The sequence below is a fragment of the Tachyglossus aculeatus genome, unplaced genomic scaffold (assembly GCF_015852505.1).
Source record: "Tachyglossus aculeatus isolate mTacAcu1 unplaced genomic scaffold, mTacAcu1.pri scaffold_114_arrow_ctg1, whole genome shotgun sequence".
NCBI lineage: Eukaryota > Metazoa > Chordata > Mammalia > Monotremata > Tachyglossidae > Tachyglossus > Tachyglossus aculeatus.
In genome coordinates this window covers 1,739,410-1,764,975 of record NW_024044846.1, presented here as the reverse complement: position 1 = coordinate 1,764,975, position 25,566 = coordinate 1,739,410, and the positions used below count along the sequence as shown (strand labels likewise).

The window sequence follows — 25,566 nt, the reverse complement described above, 5'->3', positions numbered from 1 at the left end:
GAGATTCCACACATGCTCTTTCAAACTAGGATTGCCTTCAGATGATAACAAAGAGAGACAGATCACAGAGTGCACTGTCACCAGGATGCAGAAAATGGTGTGGGTGTGGCAGGACAACCTTGCAAAATGCAAGGATTTTCATTTCACAACTTTGAAGAATTGCAATTTTAACATTTGATAATTGGACGATTAAAATTACTAGTAGACCACACATCACTTTTTAATGCTATCATATATACTCTTGAGATGTGCTCAATTGCAATGTTCAAAATGTTTCACAAGACTTCACTGTGCAGCCCTGTTTTCCCTGCATCAAACCCAGAGTGCTTTATACATTGGTAATGCAGCTCCAAAGAGGGTATAGCCAATTCCTTCCAAATTGAAGACAGGAAATGGCCACCCGCCGTAGAATGACATCCCTAATGGTGGCATCCTTAGGGTGGTATCACATGCACCCAGTTACCTACTCAATCACCACAACTCAGCAAAGGTCTCCTGATGGCTGGGAGTCTTTCTTCTCAGAAATGTATCTTCCTCATCCACTTCTCTCTGCCCAATCTTCTACCTGATCAAAACTAAAAGCAACAAGACTGGTGTTATCAAGATTGCCTATCTCTCCTCTATTCTCTGACTCCTTTTGCTAGACACTATCCCAATAGGGCTATTCAGAAGCAAGAGAGTAATGGCAGACAGAAAATGGAGTTGGAAGTTGGGCCAGAAAGCTATGCTTCTTTCTCAGCTACAGGGAGCAGTAATTCTGCCCTGAATGCCCTGTGAATGAGTGAGGTGTGGACAATGTGTTGCCACAGTGTGTCTCAGTGGAAAGAGCATGGGCTTGGGAGTCAGGGGACATGGGTTCAAATCCCAGCTCCACCAGTTGTCTGCGGTGTGACCTTGGGCAAGCAACTTAACTTCTCTGGGTCTCAATTACTTTATCTGTAAAAATGGGGATTGAGACTGTGAGCCCCACTTGGGACAACCTGATTACCTTGTATCTACCCCAGTGCTTAGAACACTGCTCAGTTTGTAGTAAGCACTTAACAAATACCATAATTATTTTTATCATTATTATTATTAGACTGTCCATGAAACAGTGAGTCTTCTGGTTTCCTGGAATATATACTTTAGACTTAGTTGAAATTCACCCACAAAAAATTCCTCCACAAAAGATGGAAAATATTAGTGTATTCACAGAATGTTATTTAGGTCAAGTATATTGGCTGTAATGATAATCTTACCCATTGTGCTCCTTGAGTGGGAGAAATGAGATGGCAAAGAGGCTCCTAATATTAGGTAGGTGACAATAGTTTCCTCACTACCTTCCACTACGGTTTCAGGATTGAGCCCTGTGGTTTATTTCAGACTCTACCTGAGTCAAGTTTGTTAAACCAAATGATTCATTACACAGTTTGACAACAATGAGCTTGACAGAAAGGATAAACGCCATAGAGGCCCCTTGTATGTAATGAAGTCTAATGTGGCAGGTAGTGGGACAAAAAGTGTGTCTGATCTCCTTATCTTGCATAGTTCCCAGAGTTTAGTACAATGCTTGCCATATCATAAGTGCTTAACAAATACCACAATTATATCATGTGGTTATCATTATTATTACTTATTAGACCAGAGTATAAGGACAGGGATACTGTAATGTCAGTCTCAGCAACCGGTCTCACTCACTTAATTTTATAATACTATCACATACTGAGAGAAATGGGCATTTACTGGAGCCAGTAATCGCATTGGTAGCCTGGAGTCCCAGAACCTTTTATAGTAGCTGTCATAGTAACAGGGCTTTCTGAGTTACTGCAATCTAACTGAACATTTACTTCAATAAAAGTCACAGAGACATAAGAGGAGTTAGGGAAGTAAACTAAAAGGAAAGATAGGAAACTAAATATAAAAGTACAACAGTATAAACTAGGATATTGTGTCAAAAATTGGAACTATCTGTTGCATTCGTGGTACTAAAGACTACTGGAGCTCCAGAAAGTATCTTATATTTAATGATATGAACCATAGAAGTCAAAGAAAACTATAATGATTGTATGATGCTCGGCATACAGTAAGTGCTCAATAAATATGATAGATTCATTGATAGATACTGTTATCAAAGAAGTTCATAAACTCTATAATTCATTTCAGATGTGCAGAAAATACTAAAGCAGTGGATTTTTCTAAAGCACACTCACTTGGTGACATTAACTGCTTTTGAACTGTACAAGATCCACTATCTCTATTATTTTTGCCACCGTTTGTGAGAATTCAATTCTGGAAATTAGTTCTCTAATCTGAAATCCAAATAGTCCCTTATAACCTAAGAAAGTCTTTAGAATTTTCATATTCTTGTCCTTTTTTATCACTTCATTAAAATCTGGGAAGACTGTGAGGGGCTGTGCCCAACCTGACCATCTTGTATTTACAACTAGTGCTTAGTACAGTGCATGGCACATAGTAAACACTAACAAGTGTCACAATAATAATAAAGTCTGCTACAGTGTTATGGCTTTAAAATCTAAAATCAACACTACTGAAAATAATTATTTAAAATCTCTTTGAAGTATGACACTCACCTTTGGAGCAGGAAAGAAACATCCCTGGATCACAAAGGGATTATTGGAGTATAAATAGCGCTTTATCATGTGTGCCATGAGCTTAGGGCATTTGGGAAATGTATCCCTTGGAGCTACAAGCCAGGGTTACATCTCTCAGTAGGACATCAAAAATGTCCTTTTTTCATATGTGGTAAAATTGAATGAAACTTAACACTGATGATTTGAGAGTTGGGGGCTAATCTATTTTGGTGATCATTCCTGGATCTTGCAAGAAGGTGAATTCAGGTCTTAGTTTAAGATGGTTTGGGGCCATTTCTGCTGAAGAAGGAAAAGAACAGATAAAAAATGCCAGCAAAATTAATTGTGAATGTTAGCTCAACTCTACCTCTAGAAACCTCATTGCTTTTTAAGGTTTTTGTTTTTCATTTCATTTTCCCAAAAGAAGCAAAAAATTATTCAATTGAAAGATTTTGAGACTAGAAGTCAAGTTCTAATCCCAGCCCTGCCACTGACCTGCTTTGTAACTTAAGAAAGAAAGCATTTAATCTCTGTAGATCTTAGTTTCCTTAACTGTAAAATGGGAATCAAATATCTGCCTTCCCTTCCTCTTAGTTTGTTACCTCTGAAAGGGACAATGACTGTGACCCCAACACTTTGTTCAGAGTATCCATCAGTGGTATTGAGCAATTTCTGTGTGCAGAACACTGTACTAAGCACTTGGAAGAGTACAGTATAAGAGAGTTGGTAGCTATGTTCCCTGGTCTAAAGGAGTTTCGAGTCTAGAGAGGAGCTTACAGGGACATAATAAATAAACTAAGTATTTACTCTTGCAGAAATGGAAATAAAAACTACCCATCTAGGCATAGGAGACTAAGTTAATATTTTTCCCATTATTCAAGTCTATCCACTAACCTGTTCCCATGTCAGGAATTCTCTCATACCCAATGTAAAGTCATCAATATATCTCCTCCCAGATAAATCTCTTTTTATCTTAGTGCGTTCCCCATGGTGTTGAATAACACTTATTCCTAGCCTGTCTTTTACTAAACTTTTGAAAATTTAAAGACTTGTTTTAACAGTATTTGTTAATTACAATGTGTCAAACACTGAGATAGACACAAGGTTATCAAATTAGACACAGTCCCTATCCAACATGGGGCTCACAGTCTAAGTAGGTATTGAATCCCCATTTTACAGATGAGGAAACTGAGGAATAAAGAAGTTATGTGACTTTTCCAAGATCACACAACAGGCAAGTGGCAAAACAGGGATTATAACCCAGGTCTTCTTAACTCCAAGGCCCATGCTTTCCCCATTAGGCCAGGCGGCTTTTCAAGACCTTTGTTAATTCATCGTCAACTTTACCTCCTAGTATCCATTTTTAACAACGTTTCCTCATATGTTCAATTTTGTAAACGTTTGCAACACTGACCACCTGCATGCTCTTGGCAATCTGGGTCCCTGTGGGTGGCAGGGGTGACAGTGCAAGAGGTGCTGTACAGACGATTAGCACTATGATCAATTCCTTTCCCACAGGTTCTTTCTCCTTCCTGACATCTCTATTTTTATCCTGGAGAGATACACTTTCCCTTGCCTTTCTGTTCCCCTTGCCTGGGGGAAGAATTGACACCACCAGTTAAAGTCTACGGCTATGTTTGATGGGTTCAGCCTGTAAAGACATAAATGGTAAACCGGGCTGCCCGACAAAGTGTGTTGCCTTAAATCCGGGTCTCATGAGCCTCGGTATGAATAGATCTCTGCCGAGGACTCCGTAAACATTTTCCATAATTTCCCAAGATAATTATTCAGTATGGGATAAGGGATTCAAGAAATGTCTAGGACACAGAATCCTTCCCACCCATGGCACCTCATTAAAAGCAGAACACACCCATAGCTACTGACTTTTTGATGTTCAGAATCTTTGCAGGCAGTGTCCTCAAAATAGCTTTTCCGAGGCTTCAAACCTGAACCTTCTCCCCCTTTTAGACTGTGAGCCCACTGTTGGGTAGGGACTGTCTCTATGTGTTGCCAACTTGTACTTCCCAAGCGCTTAGTACAGTGCTCTGCACATAGTATGCGCTCAATAAATACGATTGATTGATTGATTGATTGATTGATTGAACTGGACAATGAAAAGGAACACCCTCTCTCCTTGCAGCAATGTAAGGTCTTGTGTCTTCCCCTGCACTTAGTACAGTGCTTGACACAAAAGAAGCACTTACCAAATACCACAGTTTATCATCATCATTATTGTTATTAATAATAAGATCCATCAAATTGATGTGAGAGATTTTGTCCTATGATTTCAATTCTATGGTGAGCTACTTCACCAGTTGCTCCCTAAAACAGCCTTGTGGGCTCGATGGTCATTGAATGCTGGGTCTGTGGAATAGTAATTATAATTATGGTACTTGTTAGGAGCATACTATATGCCAAGAACAGTTCTAAGAACTAGGGTGGTGAACAGGTTGGACACAGTCCCTGTCCTAGATGGGGCTCACTCTCTTTACTCCCACTTTACAGATGAGGTCACTGAGGCCCAGAGAAGTGAAGTGACATCCAAAATCACACAGTGGACAAGTGTTGGAGCCGGGATTAGTTTCTATGCTCTATCCATTAAGTCAAGCCGCTTCGCTCTGGACTCTTTTGTCCTGAAGTCGAAGGACCCATGAACACTCATTCATTCAATCAATCAATCAGTGGCATTTATTGAGCACTTACCGATTACAGAGCACTGCTCTTTATGCTTGGGAAGTATAATTCAATACAACAGAGTTGGTAGATTCGTTCCACAAGAAGCTTACAGAATTCAGGGGGAGACAGACATTAAAATGGATTAGGGAAAGGGAAAATAGTAGCATGATAGGGGAAACAGTTGGCCCAACATTGATAGAAGCAGGCCTAGTGGATAGAGGGTGGGCCTGGGAGTCAGAAGGACCTGTGTTCTAATTCTGACTCAGCCACTTGTGACCTTGTGCAAGTCGCTTCACTTCTTTACACCTCATCTGTAAAATGGGGATTTGAGACTGAGTTCCATGTGGGATGTGGATTGGATCCAACCTGAACAAGCTTGTGCTTAGTACAGAGCTTGGCACATAGTAAGCTCTTAGACGCCATTAAAAAAAGTGGGCAACAAGCAGTGATGTCCTCACATGAAGTCAGTTTCCAAGATTTGAAGCAATACTCATCTTAACACGACTTTGTCAGGAGGAACATATGTGAAGAATGGATGGAAATAAGATACCCAGTTGTTGCATGCTGAGCAGTATTGAAGCAAGCAAAATAATGTACGTATGTAGGAAAAGCAACCAAGACAATGTGGTGTCACCAATGAAGACAGGAAAGTTGAAAGCTATTAGACAAGGCTGGTGCATTGCAATTCTTAAAAATAGCTCTTTTTGATGATTCTGACTGGTGCAGCCAACAACAATTGTGACAGCCTGACAAAGGGCTGTGTGTGTGTGACATTCTTCACATATGTTCCTCCTGACAAAGTCGTGTTAAGATGAGTATTGCTTCAAATCTTGGAAACTGACTTCATGTGAGGACATCACTGCTTGTTGCCCACTTTTTTTAATGGCGTCTAAGAGCTTACTATGTGCCAAGCTCTGTACTAAGCACAAGCTTGTTCAGGTTGGATCCAATCCACGTCCCACATGGAACTCAGTCTCAAATCCCCATTTTACAGATGAGGTGTAAAGAAGTGAAGCGACTTGCACAAGGTCACAAGTGGCTGAGTCAGAATTAGAACACAGGTCCTTCTGACTCCCAGGCCCACCCTCTATCCACTAGGCCTGCTTCTATCAATGTTGGGCCAACTGTTTCCCCTATCATGCTACTATTTTCCCTTTCCCTAATCCATTTTAATGTCTGTCTCCCCCTGAATTCTGTAAGCTTCTTGTGGAACGAATCTACCAACTCTGTTGTATTGAATTATACTTCCCAAGCATAAAGAGCAGTGCTCTGTAATCGGTAAGTGCTCAATAAATGCCACTGATTGATTGATTGAATGAATGAGTGTTCATGGGTCCTTCGACTTCAGGACAAAAGAGTCCAGAGCGAAGCGGCTTGACTTAATGGATAGAGCATAGAAACTAATCCCGGCTCCAACACTTGTCCACTGTGTGATTTTGGATGTCACTTCACTTCTCTGGGCCTCAGTGACCTCATCTGTAAAGTGGGAGTAAAGAGAGTGAGCCCCATCTAGGACAGGGACTGTGTCCAACCTGTTCATCACCCTAGTTCTTAGAACTGTTCTTGGCATATAGTATGCTCCTAACAAGTACCATAATTATAATTACTATTCCACAGACCCAGCATTCAATGACCATCGAGCCCACAAGGCTGTTTTAGGGAGCAACTGGTGAAGTAGCTCACCATAGAATTGAAATCATAGGACAAAATCTCTCACATCAATTTGATGGATCTTATTATTAATAACAATAATGATGATGATAAACTGTGGTATTTGGTAAGTGCTTCTTTTGTGTCAAGCACTGTACTAAGTGCAGGGGAAGACACAAGACCTTACATTGCTGCAAGGAGAGAGGGTGTTCCTTTTCATTGTCCAGTTCAATCAATCAATCAATCAATCAATCAATCGTATTTATTGAGCGCATACTATGTGCAGAGCACTGTACTAAGCGCTTGGGAAGTACAAGTTGGCAACACATAGAGACAGTCCCTACCCAACAGTGGGCTCACAGTCTAAAAGGGGGAGAAGGTTCAGGTTTGAAGCCTCGGAAAAGCTATTTTGAGGACACTGCCTGCAAAGATTCTGAACATCAAAAAGTCAGTAGCTATGGGTGTGTTCTGCTTTTAATGAGGTGCCATGGGTGGGAAGGATTCTGTGTCCTAGACATTTCTTGAATCCCTTATCCCATACTGAATAATTATCTTGGGAAATTATGGAAAATGTTTACGGAGTCCTCGGCAGAGATCTATTCATACCGAGGCTCATGAGACCCGGATTTAAGGCAACACACTTTGTCGGGCAGCCCGGTTTACCATTTATGTCTTTACAGGCTGAACCCATCAAACATAGCCGTAGACTTTAACTGGTGGTGTCAATTCTTCCCCCAGGCAAGGGGAACAGAAAGGCAAGGGAAAGTGTATCTCTCCAGGATAAAAATAGAGATGTCAGGAAGGAGAAAGAACCTGTGGGAAAGGAATTGATCATAGTGCTAATCGTCTGTACAGCACCTCTTGCACTGTCACCCCTGCCACCCACAGGGACCCAGATTGCCAAGAGCATGCAGGTGGTCAGTGTTGCAAACGTTTACAAAATTGAACATATGAGGAAACGTTGTTAAAAATGGATACTAGGAGGTAAAGTTGACGATGAATTAACAAAGGTCTTGAAAAGCCGCCTGGCCTAATGGGGAAAGCATGGGCCTTGGAGTTAAGAAGACCTGGGTTATAATCCCTGTTTTGCCACTTGCCTGTTGTGTGATCTTGGAAAAGTCACATAACTTCTTTATTCCTCAGTTTCCTCATCTGTAAAATGGGGATTCAATACCTACTTAGACTGTGAGCCCCATGTTGGATAGGGACTGTGTCTAATTTGATAACCTTGTGTCTATCTCAGTGTTTGACACATTGTAATTAACAAATACTGTTAAAACAAGTCTTTAAATTTTCAAAAGTTTAGTAAAAGACAGGCTAGGAATAAGTGTTATTCAACACCATGGGGAACGCACTAAGATAAAAAGAGATTTATCTGGGAGGAGATATATTGATGACTTTACATTGGGTATGAGAGAATTCCTGACATGGGAACAGGTTAGTGGATAGACTTGAATAATGGGAAAAATATTAACTTAGTCTCCTATGCCTAGATGGGTAGTTTTTATTTCCATTTCTGCAAGAGTAAATACTTAGTTTATTTATTATGTCCCTGTAAGCTCCTCTCTAGACTCGAAACTCCTTTAGACCAGGGAACATAGCTACCAACTCTCTTATACTGTACTCTTCCAAGTGCTTAGTACAGTGTTCTGCACACAGAAATTGCTCAATACCACTGATGGATACTCTGAACAAAGTGTTGGGGTCACAGTCATTGTCCCTTTCAGAGGTAACAAACTAAGAGGAAGGGAAGGCAGATATTTGATTCCCATTTTACAGTTAAGGAAACTAAGATCTACAGAGATTAAATGCTTTCTTTCTTAAGTTACAAAGCAGGTCAGTGGCAGGGCTGGGATTAGAACTTGACTTCTAGTCTCAAAATCTTTCAATTGAATAATTTTTTGCTTCTTTTGGGAAAATGAAATGAAAAACAAAAACCTTAAAAAGCAATGAGGTTTCTAGAGGTAGAGTTGAGCTAACATTCACAATTAATTTTGCTGGCATTTTTTATCTGTTCTTTTCCTTCTTCAGCAGAAATGGCCCCAAACCATCTTAAACTAAGACCTGAATTCACCTTCTTGCAAGATCCAGGAATGATCACCAAAATAGATTAGCCCCCAACTCTCAAATCATCAGTGTTAAGTTTCATTCAATTTTACCACATATGAAAAAAGGACATTTTTGATGTCCTACTGAGAGATGTAACCCTGGCTTGTAGCTCCAAGGGATACATTTCCCAAATGCCCTAAGCTCATGGCACACATGATAAAGCGCTATTTATACTCCAATAATCCCTTTGTGATCCAGGGATGTTTCTTTCCTGCTCCAAAGGTGAGTGTCATACTTCAAAGAGATTTTAAATAATTATTTTCAGTAGTGTTGATTTTAGATTTTAAAGCCATAACACTGTAGCAGACTTTATTATTATTGTGACACTTGTTAGTGTTTACTATGTGCCATGCACTGTACTAAGCACTAGTTGTAAATACAAGATGGTCAGGTTGGGCACAGCCCCTCACAGTCTTCCCAGATTTTAATGAAGTGATAAAAAAGGACAAGAATATGAAAATTCTAAAGACTTTCTTAGGTTATAAGGGACTATTTGGATTTCAGATTAGAGAACTAATTTCCAGAATTGAATTCTCACAAACGGTGGCAAAAATAATAGAGATAGTGGATCTTGTACAGTTCAAAAGCAGTTAATGTCACCAAGTGAGTGTGCTTTAGAAAAATCCACTGCTTTAGTATTTTCTGCACATCTGAAATGAATTATAGAGTTTATGAACTTCTTTGATAACAGTATCTATCAATGAATCTATCATATTTATTGAGCACTTACTGTATGCCGAGCATCATACAATCATTATAGTTTTCTTTGACTTCTATGGTTCATATCATTAAATATAAGATACTTTCTGGAGCTCCAGTAGTCTTTAGTACCACGAATGCAACAGATAGTTCCAATTTTTGACACAATATCCTAGTTTATACTGTTGTACTTTTATATTTAGTTTCCTATCTTTCCTTTTAGTTTACTTCCCTAACTCCTCTTATGTCTCTGTGACTTTTATTGAAGTAAATGTTCAGTTAGATTGCAGTAACTCAGAAAGCCCTGTTACTATGACAGCTACTATAAAAGGTTCTGGGACTCCAGGCTACCAATGCGATTACTGGCTCCAGTAAATGCCCATTTCTCTCAGTATGTGATAGTATTATAAAATTAAGTGAGTGAGACCGGTTGCTGAGACTGACATTACAGTATCCCTGTCCTTATACTCTGGTCTAATAAGTAATAATAATGATAACCACATGATATAATTGTGGTATTTGTTAAGCACTTATGATATGGCAAGCATTGTACTAAACTCTGGGAACTATGCAAGATAAGGAGATCAGACACACTTTTTGTCCCACTACCTGCCACATTAGACTTCATTACATACAAGGGGCCTCTATGGCGTTTATCCTTTCTGTCAAGCTCATTGTTGTCAAACTGTGTAATGAATCATTTGGTTTAACAAACTTGACTCAGGTAGAGTCTGAAATAAACCACAGGGCTCAATCCTGAAACCGTAGTGGAAGGTAGTGAGGAAACTATTGTCACCTACCTAATATTAGGAGCCTCTTTGCCATCTCATTTCTCCCACTCAAGGAGCACAATGGGTAAGATTATCATTACAGCCAATATACTTGACCTAAATAACATTCTGTGAATACACTAATATTTTCCATCTTTTGTGGAGGAATTTTTTGTGGGTGAATTTCAACTAAGTCTAAAGTATATATTCCAGGAAACCAGAAGACTCACTGTTTCATGGACAGTCTAATAATAATAATGATAAAAATAATTATGGTATTTGTTAAGTGCTTACTACAAACTGAGCAGTGTTCTAAGCACTGGGGTAGATACAAGGTAATCAGGTTGTCCCAAGTGGGGCTCACAGTCTCAATCCCCATTTTTACAGATAAAGTAATTGAGACCCAGAGAAGTTAAGTTGCTTGCCCAAGGTCACACCGCAGACAACTGGTGGAGCTGGGATTTGAACCCATGTCCCCTGACTCCCAAGCCCATGCTCTTTCCACTGAGACACACTGTGGCAACACATTGTCCACACCTCACTCATTCACAGGGCATTCAGGGCAGAATTACTGCTCCCTGTAGCTGAGAAAGAAGCATAGCTTTCTGGCCCAACTTCCAACTCCATTTTCTGTCTGCCATTACTCTCTTGCTTCTGAATAGCCCTATTGGGATAGTGTCTAGCAAAAGGAGTCAGAGAATAGAGGAGAGATAGGCAATCTTGATAACACCAGTCTTGTTGCTTTTAGTTTTGATCAGGTAGAAGATTGGGCAGAGAGAAGTGGATGAGGAAGATACATTTCTGAGAAGAAAGACTCCCAGCCATCAGGAGACCTTTGCTGAGTTGTGGTGATTGAGTAGGTAACTGGGTGCATGTGATACCACCCTAAGGATGCCACCATTAGGGATGTCATTCTACGGCGGGTGGCCATTTCCTGTCTTCAATTTGGAAGGAATTGGCTATACCCTCTTTGGAGCTGCATTACCAATGTATAAAGCACTCTGGGTTTGATGCAGGGAAAACAGGGCTGCACAGTGAAGTCTTGTGAAACATTTTGAACATTGCAATTGAGCACATCTCAAGAGTATATATGATAGCATTAAAAAGTGATGTGTGGTCTACTAGTAATTTTAATCGTCCAATTATCAAATGTTAAAATTGCAATTCTTCAAAGTTGTGAAATGAAAATCCTTGCATTTTGCAAGGTTGTCCTGCCACACCCACACCATTTTCTGCATCCTGGTGACAGTGCACTCTGTGATCTGTCTCTCTTTGTTATCATCTGAAGGCAATCCTAGTTTGAAAGAGCATGTGTGGAATCTCTAGTGAATGACATTCTGTAGTTAATACTGCAGCAGAATTTGACAAAACTTTGAAGATCTCTGCTTTTTCTGAATGGCATCTTACGTTCTCTGTCTTTTATCTGCTAGCCTGACAACTGAATTTCTAGATAGTATTATTGGTCTTTATACAAAAATGAAAGCACTCTCCGTATTTACCCAAATTAGGCTAGTCAGTTTTACTAGAGAGGAAATACAAAGCTGTTATTTCTAAACAGTACATTTACTTTGTTGTCTGCTAATACATTTTTTTCAATTATTTGTAATTCTAAACTCCATTTTTAATATATTTTATATTACAAATGGGTGAAGAATGTATTTATATCAGTCTGTCTATGAGGTTTACTGAGTACCTACAGTGTGTGGAACACTGTACTAAGCATGTGAAAGAGAACGTTGGATGCAAAAGATGCAATCCCCACCCTCAGGTAGATCACAGTATAGAGAGGGAGATGAATGAAAAATTGTTTAAAGTGAGGAAGAGAAAAAGAATGAAAAGATGGATAATGGAATATATAAGTCCTTAAATTATGTAGATTGATATGTGCAAAATTCTATGAGCAGCTGAGTTCCCAAGACCTGAGACCTCTTCCTTGACTAAACCCTTATTTTCCCTACTTCCCCTCCCTTCTGCATTGTCCTTGCACTTGGATTTTTAAGCTTCATTCACCTCACCCTCGGCCCTCAGCACTTATGAATTTTAATGTCTGTCTCGCCCTCTGTACTGTACACTCCTTGTGGGCAGGGAGCATGTCTACCAGCTCTCTTCTGTTGTTCCCTCCCAAATGTGTAGTACAGTGCTCTGCACACAGTAAGCACTCACTAAATCCGATTGATTGATTATTAGTTGGGAAGAGAAAACTTGGGGAGAAGAAAACCAATGGAGGAATTCCTCCTGGAGGTGGAGGGTCAACAGGAGGATTTTGAGGCTGAGGAGAGCTGTGGCCTGAAAGATTGGAAAGGGAATGTAGCTTCAGGCAGAGGGAAGGGCATGAGCAAAAGGTGGGGAGCTGGAGAAAGTGTCCACTACAGTTCTCTCCTTCCCACCTATTCTTGCTCCTCTCCCACTACAGCTCAACTCACACACTTGGCTTTTCTAATACCAACTTACTTACTGTGCCTCAATCTGGTCTTCCTTTCCATCAGCCCTTTGCTCCCATGCTCTTTCTTTACTGGAATTCCTTCCACACCTCATATTCAACGGGCCACCAAAGCACTATTAATTGTGGTATTTGTCAAGTGTTTACTATGTGCCAGGCACTGTACTAAATGCAGGTGCGGATACAAGCAAATCAGGTTGGACACAAAGCCTGTCCCACATGAGGCTCAAAGTTTTAATATCCATTTTACAGATGAGGGAACTGAGGCACAGAGATGTGAAGTGACTATCCCAAGGCCACACAGGAGACAAGTGACAAAGCTGGGATTAGAACATATGTCCTTCTAACTCCCAGGCCTCAGTTCTTTTCCAGGAGGACTTCCATGACATAATAATAATAATAATAATAATAATAATAATAATAATAATAATAATAATAATAATACTTGTTAAGCACTTACTATGTGCAAACATTATTCTACTCACTGGGGTAGATAAAAGTTAATCGGTTTGGACACATTCCCTGTCCCATTTGGGGCTCATACTCTTAATCCCCATTTTACAGATGAGGTAACTGAGGCCCAGTAACTTGCCTAAGGTCACACAGCAAACATGTGACAGGTCCAGGAATAGAATCCAGGGCCTTCTGACTCCCAGGCCTGTGCTCTATACACTAAATCATGCTGCTCCACCTCTGCACATTCTCCTTCCCCCCTGCCTCGTCTTTACACCTTGGTCCTTTCCTTCAAAGCATTTTGTTAGGCACTCCATCCACTCAGCACTTATGAACAGATACTTACTCTTTGTTGCCTCCCTTGGTCGTAATTTTTTTAGTGTCTGTCTTACCCAAAAGACTGTAAACCCCTTGAGAGCAGAAATCATGTCTACTAACTATATCGTTATTATTATTATTATTAATTTTCTGGTGCTCTCACAAGTATTTAGTGCAATGCTCTGCACACAGTATGTGCTCAATTATTACCACTCACTGATTGAGAGTTAGCAGTGGTTACAATACTTGGCAGGTAGGACTAAGGCTGGCAAGTAGTGGGTGAAGGGGAAAGGTAAGTATGAAGGCGAGAGCTGGAACAACTGGAATGCTTCTAAAATCTATATTTTTCCTCCAGAGACTTCATCTTGAACAAAATGGCTGATGGAAATGACACTTTTAAGAGAGAGTTCGTTATTTTGGGATTAACAGATGATCCTGTCCTCCAGATCTTCCTCTTCACATTGTTTCTCGTGGTTTATGTTGTCACAGTCATGGGTAATCTCAGCATTATCATGTTAATCAGGGCCAGTTCCCAACTTCACATGCCGATGTACCATTTTCTGAGCCATTTGGCTTTCATTGATTTTTGGTATTCATCAACTGTCACGCCAAAGATGCTTAAGGGCTTCTTAGTGGAGAGAGACACAATAACCTTTGCTGGCTGTGTTACCCAGCTCTGTTCTGTCTTTGTCTTTGGGACCTCAGAAGGCATCCTATTGGCTATGATGGCATATGACCGTTTTGTGGCCATCTGCAATCCCCTGCTCTATACCATCTCCATGTCCAATAAAGTCTGTGTCCAGCTCATAGCTACCTCCTATGTCGGGGGTTGTTTAAATAGCGTGCTATTTACTATTTGTGTGCTTTGTTTAGCCTTCTGTACATCCAATGAAATCAATCATTTTTTCTGTGATTTCCCTCCATTAGTAGAACTTGCTTGTTCTGATGTTTACCTGGTTCAAATCATTTCTTCTATCTCTGCTGCCATCATTATTTTGAGCACCGTCCTAACCATAATCGTGTCTTATATACACATCCTCTGTGCCATTGCGAGGATCCAGTCAACCGGTGGGAGACAGAAGGCTTTCTCTACCTGCACCTCTCACCTGACGGCTGTTATTCTATATTACGGAACCATCGCATTCACTTATGTGCAGCCCAGCTCCAGCCACACCTTAGAGCAGAATAAAATTGTGTCTCTGTTCTACACAGTGGTGATCCCCATGCTGAACCCCCTAATCTATACTCTGAGGAACAAGGATGTGAAAGGGGCAGTGATAAGGATAATGGCCAAGTATGAATAATTATTTTTAAATAAAATTTGGGGTAATCCATTGATAATTCATGGGCAGTCAGAAAAAAAGTACGTGATTGTTGTTTGGATGACACATTCTAATTGTGAGTTTGAAAGAAATGAAAAATTGGGTACAACTTGTAGAAAAGTATCATTTTAGTTAAGAAAAAAGTCATTATAATTAACGTCTACATCCCAGGGATGTGCTCTGTACTGAAATTATGATGCCACAAAATTAATTTTTCTTCGAATAACACTTCCTTTAGACAATGTTGGGAAGCAGCATGGCCTAATGGAAAGAATACAGGCCTGGGAGTCATAAGAAAAGTGCTTGGCATATAGCACTTCACAAATGCCATCGTTATTATTATTATTACTCTCCTAAGCACTTAGTAAAGGGACTGCACTCAATAAATATCATCGATTAATTGAATGATTGTAACTTTATCTTGCTTTCTAAATTCATTTGTTCTTATCTAATCTTTACTGAGGCTTTTTTCCTACTATAATGTCTCCATTTTTTAAAAAAAATGTATTCTTTCTGGAAGCTTTCCCATGAGTTGTAGATACACTTCTTTAATGCTGTGTTCACCAGTTTCATCTCCCAAAACAGAGGTGACTGATAAATGGCTGGTGGAAATCAATCTATGGTCATGGAATTCATTCCTCTTGGATTAACAAATGATTCAGTGGTCCAGATCATCCTCTTTGGGGTGCGTCTAATGACCTATGTGTTCATCATGTTGGGGAACTTTTTTTTCCCTTAACCACTTATCCTCAACAGATGTATGTAAGTTCTCAACCACCACTTCTAAATTACTTGAGAACAAAACTTTTGGAGAAGAAAAGCATTTCACATATGGACTGTGCTGTCCAATTCCTTATCACTAAAATCTGTGGACAGGCTAAATGCCCCCTTTTAACTATGATGGCATGTAACTGATACATAGCTATCTGCACCCACTGGCTTATCCAACGACTATGTCTAAGAGACCCTAATGGTAGTAGGCTCCTATTTAGGAAATATTTTAATAAATGAATCAATCATTTTTCTTAAGTGCTTACTGTGCATGGAGCACCATATTTAGGAGTTTTGATTTATTTATATTATCCTTCAGTGGACCCAATGTAATCATCATTTATTTCTGTGATTTTCCCACATTACTGAAACTTCCTTGCTCTCCCAAGACGTTTACTAAAGTAATTCCTTCAGTCTTAGGGTCCCTTATAATTCTACCCACTCTGGAGAATCCAGTTGATTTTTCTTGTAGATGCTGTTGACCAGTCTCAGAATAAAGTCATCCGAAGAACAAAGAAAATCCTTCAACACCTGTGCCTCTCATTTGAACATGGTCCCTCTATTCTATGGGTCTTCAGCTAGCAGCAAGGGCCGTGGCTTTGTAAATGACTCTTTTAACCTCAATCCCTAAATATGAAATCTAGTTTATATATGTTTCATAGTACATGCATGACTTCTTGGAAACTGATTCAGGTTCTTCCCATATTTCCCTCTAGAGTGTAAGCTCGTTGTGAGCAGGGAATATGTCTGTTATATTGGTATTATTTTACTCGCCAAATACTTGGAAAAATACCCTGCACAAAGTAAGTGCTCAATAAATACTATTGATTGATTTCCCTGAATCTAATGAATGCACCTTACAGTAGAGAGATATTTTTTATGAAAATTTGTCCAATAATTACCACGTTGATCTGTTGTTTAATGAAAGGTCCCCCTTTTGTTTCGACAGAAACTATTTCTAGAATACTTCATGACTGGAAGAAACCAGAGCACTGTAATGGAATTCATTATTTGGGGGTTAACTGGAGATGCGACCCTTCAGGCCATCATCTTTGTGATATTCCTTGGGATTTATGTTGTGACTTTAATGGAAAACTTCAGTATCATCTCGTTAATTAGGGTCAGTTCCAAGCTTTATACCCCAATGTAGTTTTTCCTCAGCCATTTGGCTGCTGTTGAAATTGAGTATTCCTCCTGTGTAACGTCAGTAATGCTTGGAAGCTTCTTGGCTGATCTCTACACAATGCCTTTGGCCAATTGTATTGCTCAGCTGTGTTCTGCGGTGACCCTTGGGACAACTGGATGCTTCTTATTGGCTGCTATGGCTTATGACCGATATGTGGCTATCTGTAGCCCTGTACTGCACTCTGGCAAAATGTCCGACAATGTCTGCATCCTGATGATAGTCACTTCCTACATAGATGGTTGTATGAATGCTTGGACACTTACCAGTTGTTTATTAAATGTACATTTCTGTGGGCCTAATCAGATAATCCACTTTTTCTGTGATCTTGCTCCACTGTTGAAACTTTCTTGTTCAGACATTTCAGTTATTAAAATCATTCCTTCTATCTTCTTGGGGCCAATAATAGTGGTCATCATATTTGTCATTTCAATTTCTTATGTACACATCATCTTGACAATAATGAGGATGAACTCAAGGGACAGGAAACACAAAGCTTTCTCCACTTGTACCTCCTACCTCACTGCTGTCACTCTGTATTATGGGACCATCACTTTCATATATGTGATGACCAAATCCAGTTACTCAATCAATCAGAATAAAGTGGCGTCTGTGTTCTACACCATTACGATCCCGAGGTTGAACCCTCTGATCTAAAGCCTGAGGAATGAGGACGTTAAGGAGGCCCTGAGAAAGGTGATTAACAGGAAAAGGTTTTCTTAATTATGATGACGATTTGGCAGTGTTACAATGAGGGATATTCCCAGGGTCTGTTTATTGAAGTTATATAAAGACCTTTTCAAATCAATCCTATGCATATGAATGTCCCTTCAGATCTCCCTTGTCACCCACTCACCACCCTGGTGTAGAATTTTATTCAACATCAAGATCTTGAAAAAAATTCATTTTTTAGGAAAAGTTATATTTTGATTACATTGAAATTTATCTAAAATAATGGATCTTCAGTCCTTTCTCACCACACCTGTCATTGCTACAGTACTGAGAAGAATAAGACGGAGTAACAGCATAGCTTGTGGTAGCCTGGTAGCATGAACCATGCTTTAATTACAGATTTTAGTGAACTGTTAATTCATTCAATCATATTTATTGAGCACTTACTGTGTGCAGAGCACTGTACAAAGCATTTGGGAAGTGCATCTAATATTGTTAATTGATTACATTCCTTCCGAAAGGGAAGTTCAATCCATTGCGCCTAAACAATTAAATAATTGAATTTGCCTCGCGGAATAAGTTTTATATGAAACTTTGGCTTTCTGTCCCCGGCTTCTCTCTCTCTCTCTCTCTCTCTCTCTCTCTCTCTCTCTCTCTCTCTCTCTCTCTCTCTCTCCCCGCGCCGATTACTGATTGTACCCATCCCCAGGCGACAGGTGACACTTGGTCACACCCTCGACCTCATCATTTCTTATCACTGCATTATCTCCACCTTCACCAACTCTGAAATCCCTCTATCTGAACATAACTTTCTCACCTGCCTCCTCTCTCTAACTTCTCCCCACTGTAAATCTGTATTACTACCCAACAGAGACCTCGGCTCTCTCGACCCCAACCATCTGTCTCAGCGCACTCATTCATTCATTCAATCGTATTTATTGAGCGCTTATTGTGTGCAGAGCACTGTACTAAGCGCTTGGAAAGTACAAGTTGGCAACATATAGAGACGGTCCCTACCCAACAACGGGCTCACGGTCTAGAAGGGGGAGACAGACAACAAAACAAAACATGTGGACAGCTGTCAAGTCGTCAGACCAAATAGAATTAAAGCTAAATGCACATCATTAGCAAAATAAATAGAATAATAAATATGTACAAGTAAAATAAACAGAGTAATAAATCTGTACAAGCATATATACAGGTGCTGTGGGAGGGGAAGGAGGTAGGGTGGGGGATAGGGAGGAGGAGAGGAAAAGGGGGCTCAGTCTGGGAATGTCTCTTGGAGGAGGTGAGCTCTCAGTAGGACTTCGAAGGGAAGAAGAGAGCTAGCTTGGCGGATGTTTGGAGGGAGGGCATTCCAGGGTAAGGGGAAGACGTGGGCCGCGGGTTGATAGCGGAACAGGCAAGAACTAGGTACAATGAGGAGGTTAGTGGCAGAGGAGCGGAGGGTGCGGGATGGGCTGTAGAAGGAGAGAAGGGAGGTGTGGTAGGAGGGGGCAAGGTGATGGAGAACATTGAAGCTGAGAGTGAGGAGTTTTTGCTTGATGCATACGTTGACAAAGAGCCACTGGAAATTTTTGAGGAGGGGAGTAACATGCCCAGAGCGTTTCTGCACAAAGATGATCCGGGCAGCAGTGTGAAGTATAGACTGAAGTGGGGAGAGACAGGAGGAAGTACCACCTCCTACAGGAGGCCTTTTCCAATTAATTTATATTCTCACCATGTCATTTCCTCCGAAAGGGTATTTCATCACTTCAGTGTCATCTAAGCATTTGGGGAACTCAAAGTCCCAGTTGCATTTGTGTACGTGTCTTTGAACTCCACTTTTTTCGGATAATTTATTTTAGAGTCTGTCCCCCTAGCTAAACTGTGAGATTGCTGATTGCAGGGATTATGCTTGGGAGTCAGAGGTCATGGGTTGTAATCCCGGCTCTACCACTTGTCAGCTGTGTGACTTTGGGTAAGTCACTTAACTTCTCTGTGCCTCAGTTCCCTCATCTCTAAAATGGGGATTAAGACTGTGAGCCCCACGTGAGACAACCTCATCACCTTGTATCCACCCAGCGCTTAGAACAGTGCTTCACACATAGTAAGTGCTTAACAAATGCCATTATTATTATCATTATTATTATTATTATTATTTCTATATTGTACCCTCCCAACTACTTCATATAGTGTTCTACATAAAATAGATGCTCAGTAAATACTATTAATTAATTGATTCATAAGGTGCTCTATCGTTCTTAGTGTGACCTGTGTGACAACAATATTTCAAATTTCCATTGGCTGTTTACTACATATTCTTCATCATCATCATCATCAATCGTATTTATTGAGCGCTTACTATATGCAGAGCACTGTACTAAGCGCTTGGGAAGTACAAATTGGCAACATATAGAGACAGTCCCTACCCAACAGTGGGCTCACAGTCTAAAAGGGGGAGACAGAGAACAAAACCAAACATACTAACAAAATAAAATAAATAGAATAGATATGTACAAATAAAATAAATAAATAAATACATAAATAGAGTAATAAATATGAACAAACATATATACATATATACAGGTGCTGTGGGGAAGGGAAGGAGGTAAGATGGGGGGATGGAGAGGGGGACGAGAGGGAGAGGAAGGAAGGGGCTCAGTCTGGGAAGGCCTCCTGGAGGAGGTGAGCTCTCAGCAGGGCCTTGAAGGGAGGAAGAGAGCTAGCTTGGCGAATGGGCAGAGGGAGGGCATTCCAGGCCCGGGGGATGACGTGGGCCAGGGGTCGATGGCGGGACAGGCGAGAGCGAGGTACGGTGAGGAGATCAGCGGTGGAGGAGCGGAGGGTGCGGACTGGGCTGTAGAAGGAGAGAAGGGAGGTGAGGTAGGAGGGGGCGAGGTGATGGAGAGCCTTGAAGCCCAGGGTGAGGAGTTTCTGCCTGATGCACAGATTGATTGGTAGCCACTGGAGATTTTTGAGGAGGGGAGTGATATGCCCAGAGCGTTTCTGGACAAAGATAATCCGGGCAGCAGCATGAAGTATGGATTGAAGTGGAGAGAGACACGAGAATGGGAGATCAGAGAGAAGGCTGATGCAGTAGTCCAGACGGGATAGGATGAGAGCTTGAATGAGCAGGGTAGCGGTTGGGATGGAGAGGAAAGGGCGGATCTTGGCAATGTTGTGGAGCTGAGACCGGCAGGTTTTGGTGACAGCTTGGATGTGAGGGGTGAATGAGAGAGCGGAGTCGAGGATGACACCAAGGTTGCGGACTTGTGAGACGGGAAGGATGGTCGTGCCGTCAACAGAGATGGGAAAGTCAGGGAGAGGGCAAGGTTTGGGAGGGAAGACAAGGAGTTCAGTACATATTCTTTTGCTCCCTTGCTTCTTAAGCTTGTGGAATATGAAATGCTTGCTTCTATTTCTCTCTTTATTGGGCTTTGATATTATTTCAGGAGTACAATGAATTTAATGGAACAGCACCTTCGGAAATTTGGGAATGGGTGGACCTATATGGTTGAAATGATAGAAAACTCGGCTGTTTGTGACTAGTCAAAACCAACAAAGAAAATATGAACACACAACTTTACTTCCTTCCTCCCTGCAAAAACACTAATGACTGATTTTCAGATGCTAAGAGCAATGAATACAATCTTTTTTTTAAAAATGGTATTTATTAAGCACTTGCAATGTGTCAGGCACTGTACTAAGCACTGGGGTAAGCACAAAATAATCAGGTTGGACACAGTCTCTATCCTGCATAGGACCCACAGTATTAATCCCTACTTTACAAATGAGATAACAGTGCAAAGAGATGTTAAGTGCCTTACCTGAGATACCACAGTAAACAAATGGTGGAGCCGTTATGAGGCCCCAGGTCCTTCTGACTCCCAGGTCCGTGCACTATCCACTGGGTCATGCTGTTTTTCCACTATGCCATGCTGCTTGAGTGTGAAGCTGAGAATCTCCAAATATAAAATACTGTAAGGGTTAGTAATTCCTTTAAATCAGGTTTTAGGTAAATAAATGTGAATAAATGTTCAAAAACACATTCACTCACTTTCTTTTCATTTTATTTCTATCCCTAAGCACTAACTTAGAGCAGAGTAAAGTGGCTTTCTGGCTCTCACCTTAGTTCACATGTCTGGGCAGGATAAAGCTCCTAATAGCTAAAAAAATGAAAGTGGGGAGGAGAGACAGACAGGAAGGGAATGAACTTGACAGTCCTCCAAATTGGAAGGAAATAATTTTGCCTCTTTAAGATCTTTGAGGTAATGACAATGGAGATGATTAGTTAACTGGGCAAGATCCAATTTTCCAACCTGGATTGTCCACCTACATTGTCCTTATTTTTTTAATGGAATTTGTTAAGCATTTACTATGTGCCAGGCACTGCGTTAAGTGCTGGGGTAGATATAAGCAAATCAAGTTGGACATAGCCCATGTAATCCACATTTTTCAGATGAGGTAATTGAGTACAGAGATAGGCCAAAGTCATACAGCAGAAACGTTTCTGAGCCGAGATCAGAACCCAGATCCTCTGGCTCCCAGGACTGTTCTCTTCCCACTAAGCCTGCTGCTTTTCCCTTGTCCTTTCCTTTCCCAACTCTCCCATCCCACAGTACTGAGATCTTTAGCCCAGGGTAGGTAGGACCACTGACTGGAACCTGCTATAGAGTGGAGCAGATGGCTGGGGTAGAAAGGAATAAAGAAGGTTTGTTGCTCCCAATCCAACAATTCAACTAGGCCCTTTCAATACACATACAAGACTACTGAAGCCATCTGAGAGTCCGTGTCTTTACTGACACTGATATTTCCTCAACATCCATCTCGTCTTCCCTTCTGGGTCCCTGTTAACCATCTCCTCCCGCATTCTTTTATCCCTACTGACAATTAACTCTGGGGAAGGGGACTTAGAAAAGAGAAGGAGATAGGTGTTCACTGAACAGAGTTTTCCATGTTTGCTTTTTTGAAATGAAATATTCTTTTGTACATTTTTTCTTCTAAAATTAAAGTTTTATATTGTATCTTAGTGTTCCACAGAGAAAATCCACAAGAAGAGCTTTTATATTTCGAAACTGTAGCACTTCCTCTTGCATTAAATCCTGTGGTGTTCTCCCCATCCCAGCAGGAAGCAGTATTTACAGACTCTACCCCTTGTTTCCCATCCAAACTGCCACCACCTTGGTCCATACATTTGTCATAACCTGATTTTATTATTCATTCATTCATTCAATCAATCAATCATATTTATTGAGCTCTTACTGTGTGCAGAGCACCGTACTAAGCGCTTGGGAAGTACCAGTTGGCAAAATGTAGAGATGGTCCCTACCCAACAGCAGGTTCACAGTCATCAGCTTCCTCCCAGATCCCACAGCCTCTAGTCTCTCCCCTTAGAAAGTCCATATTTCATTCTGTTGCCCAGGTCCCTTTTCAACATTATTCTGGGTATATCTCCCCACTCCTTTTAAGCCTCCTGTGACTACCCATTCCTCTTGGCTAAAAGTCACTCAACTAGCGCTCCCACCCCTGCTTATCCTTGTTCTCTCACAACATACTAGTTTGCTTATTTTGCTGTTCTCAAGCCAATCTATGCACTGTGCTTCCTACTTGTCTCAAGTGAATCTTCACTTCTGCCCTCTGCTCAGCCTGCAATTCCCTCCTGCCTTCAATTTATGACAGATTACTGATTTTTTTTTAATTTTCAAAAGCCCCCTAAAATCGTACTTTCTCCAGAAGATCTTCCCTAATCGATTTTTCATCTCCCTGCCCTATATCCCCCCTCTCAGGGTCACACTTGGAGAGTTTCCAGGTAATACTGTACCAGTCTCAGTTATGAGAGGGAGAGTCAAGCAGAGACCTATCCATTCCATTCCTAGCTTGGGGAGAGGCTAGTGAGTGGAACGTAATCTGCTACAAGTCAAAACTCACTCATGCTGGGCAGCAGTGGCATGAGAGAGAGTCGAGGGTGGAGACTCAATTTTACTGCATGGAAGGCGGCAATTGTAAACCACTTCCATATTTTTACTAAGTAAACTCTACGAATATACTATCAGAATGATTGAAGATGGAGAGTGGTGTGTTCTGGGAGAGATGTGTCCATGGTGTTGCTATGGGTCAGAAATGACATGACAGCATAAGAAAAGCCAAGCCCTATAACCCCCTCAAATATTACTTCAGATCTTCCACAGCAATTAAACACTTGGGTCCTCACAGCCTCCATTGCACTGATGAATTTTAGACTCTATTGTACTTTAAATTCTATTGCTTCCTTCTACCTATAATTTGTATTAGAGTCTATCTTCCCAAGTAAATTGTAAAGACCTTGAGGTCAGAGATCAGATCTTAGTACAGTGCTCTGCACAGAGTAAGCACTCGGTAAATATATTGACATATTCATTTTAAAAAGATATTTATGTGGCCATAAATATTTCAGGGAATTTACAATTAATATGAAAAATAGTAAGTGGATTGAGAACAGTCATATACATGTGATATACATGAACAAACAGGAAATAAATAGGAAATTTTTAATGTACTTGAATAACACTGAATATGTATTCTCAGAGACTGTAATATTATTGGATCCCAGAATGAAAAAAAAATAGTTCTTTATTTAGTAGGTTGCAATATCCTTTACCTGGTAAGAAGTAGTAAAGGAAACCACATGACTCAACAATTCATTACCACTAAAATGCTTAAATTAAAATAGGGACAATTTCCAGCCTAGAGTCTTTTTCAGGGCCTCTTTCACCTCTTTGTTACTCAGACTATAGATCAAGGGATTCAACATGGGGATCACCAAAGAATAAAACATGGACATTACTTTTATCTGGTATGCCGATAGGCTGGAGATGGGACATATGTACATGAAAATCAAAGTCCCACATAGAATGGACACAGCCATTAGATGGGAAGCACAAGTGGAAAAGGCTTTGCGTCTCCATTCAGTGGAATGGATCCTCAGGATGGCAGCCGCGATGTGTGCATAGGACAGGAAAATGGCCAGGATGGTGTTTACGATAATGATGGTGGCAAAGACGAAATGGACCGACGCTGCCATGTGGGTATCCGAGGAGGAGATGGCGTGGAGAGGAGGGATGTCACAGAAAAAGTGATTGATAATATTGGAGCCACAGAAGGACAACCTGAACAAGACACTGGTGTGTGCTATTGCATTGACAGAAGCACAGAAATATGAGCTGGCTATCAAAAGGATGCAGCTTTTCTTGGACATCAAAGTAGTATAAAGCAATGGTTTACAAATGGCAACAAACCTATCATAGGCCATTACAGCCAACAGGTAAAGTTCAGCACTAGCAGCTAGGGAGAACAAGAAAAACTGGGTTACGCATTCTGCAAACGATATCACCTTTTTAGCCAGAAGGTAGTTGACCATCATTTTAGGGGCAATGATAGAAGAATAACTGACATCTAAGAGAGACAGATTACTGAGGAAAAAATACATGGGGGTGTGAAGCTGGGAACTCATTTTGATCAACAAGACAATGGTTAGATTCCCCCACCACAGTGAAGAGATAAATGGCCCAAAATAACAGAAATATGACAAACTGTAAGTCTGGGTGGTCCATAAATCCCAAAAGAATAAACTCAGTCACTGGTGCAGTTCTTCTCTTCCATTTATTCTGTCACGCCCCTTGGAACTAGGAAGAAGCAGTTTATCATTAGAATGGAACCAAATCAGCCAGAGTTTACCCTAATGAAGCTGCCTGTGAGCTCTCATTGGTGTTAACAGAATGTCCTTGCTGAGGTTATGCATCTCCCCTGAAAATCATATCAGCAACTGTATGCTTTAAGAAACAAGAATTGTGTTTGATTCATATGATTTAACCATATGCAGGCTGGTATCTTCCTGCCTGCTCTCTTCGGTATCAGCTATCCTCCACAATTACTGTCTTTGGACCTTTCTTTGCCTCAAAGGAAAACTATATTT

General features: G+C 40.7%; 2 protein-coding genes and 1 pseudogene across 2 annotated transcripts; 2 read left to right on the top strand and 1 right to left on the bottom strand.

The window, feature by feature from the left end:
* The first annotated feature begins 14,059 nt into the window (after window positions 1–14,059).
* LOC119922612 (olfactory receptor 478-like) lies at window positions 14,060–14,989 on the top strand. The gene has a single exon (XM_038742339.1). The coding sequence runs from the start codon at window positions 14,060–14,062 to the stop codon at window positions 14,987–14,989; it is 930 nt and encodes a 309-aa protein (XP_038598267.1).
* Window positions 14,990–16,730: 1,741 nt separating this feature from the next.
* On the top strand, window positions 16,731–17,684 carry LOC119922615 (annotated as a pseudogene).
* A 4,726-nt stretch (window positions 17,685–22,410) lies between these two features.
* LOC119922610 (olfactory receptor 1019-like) lies at window positions 22,411–25,104 on the bottom strand. The gene is made up of 2 exons (XM_038742338.1): window positions 24,367–25,104; window positions 22,411–22,524 (listed from the first exon to the last, which is right to left on the bottom strand). The coding sequence occupies exons 1-2, from the start codon at window positions 25,102–25,104 to the stop codon at window positions 22,411–22,413; spliced, it is 852 nt and encodes a 283-aa protein (XP_038598266.1).
* Between the last annotated feature and the right edge of the window lie 462 nt (window positions 25,105–25,566).

Coding starts and splice junctions, on each gene's coding strand:
- LOC119922610 (XM_038742338.1), bottom strand. CDS start 25,104: ATGAGTTCCCAGCTTCACACCCCCATGTATTTTTTCCTCAGTAATCTG. Junction 22,525..24,366: donor ATAGTCTGAGTAACAAAGAG/GTGAAAGAGGCC, acceptor CTCTTTTCTAAG/TCCCCTTCCCCAGAGTTAAT.
- LOC119922612 (XM_038742339.1), top strand. CDS start 14,060: ATGGCTGATGGAAATGACACTTTTAAGAGAGAGTTCGTTATTTTGGGA.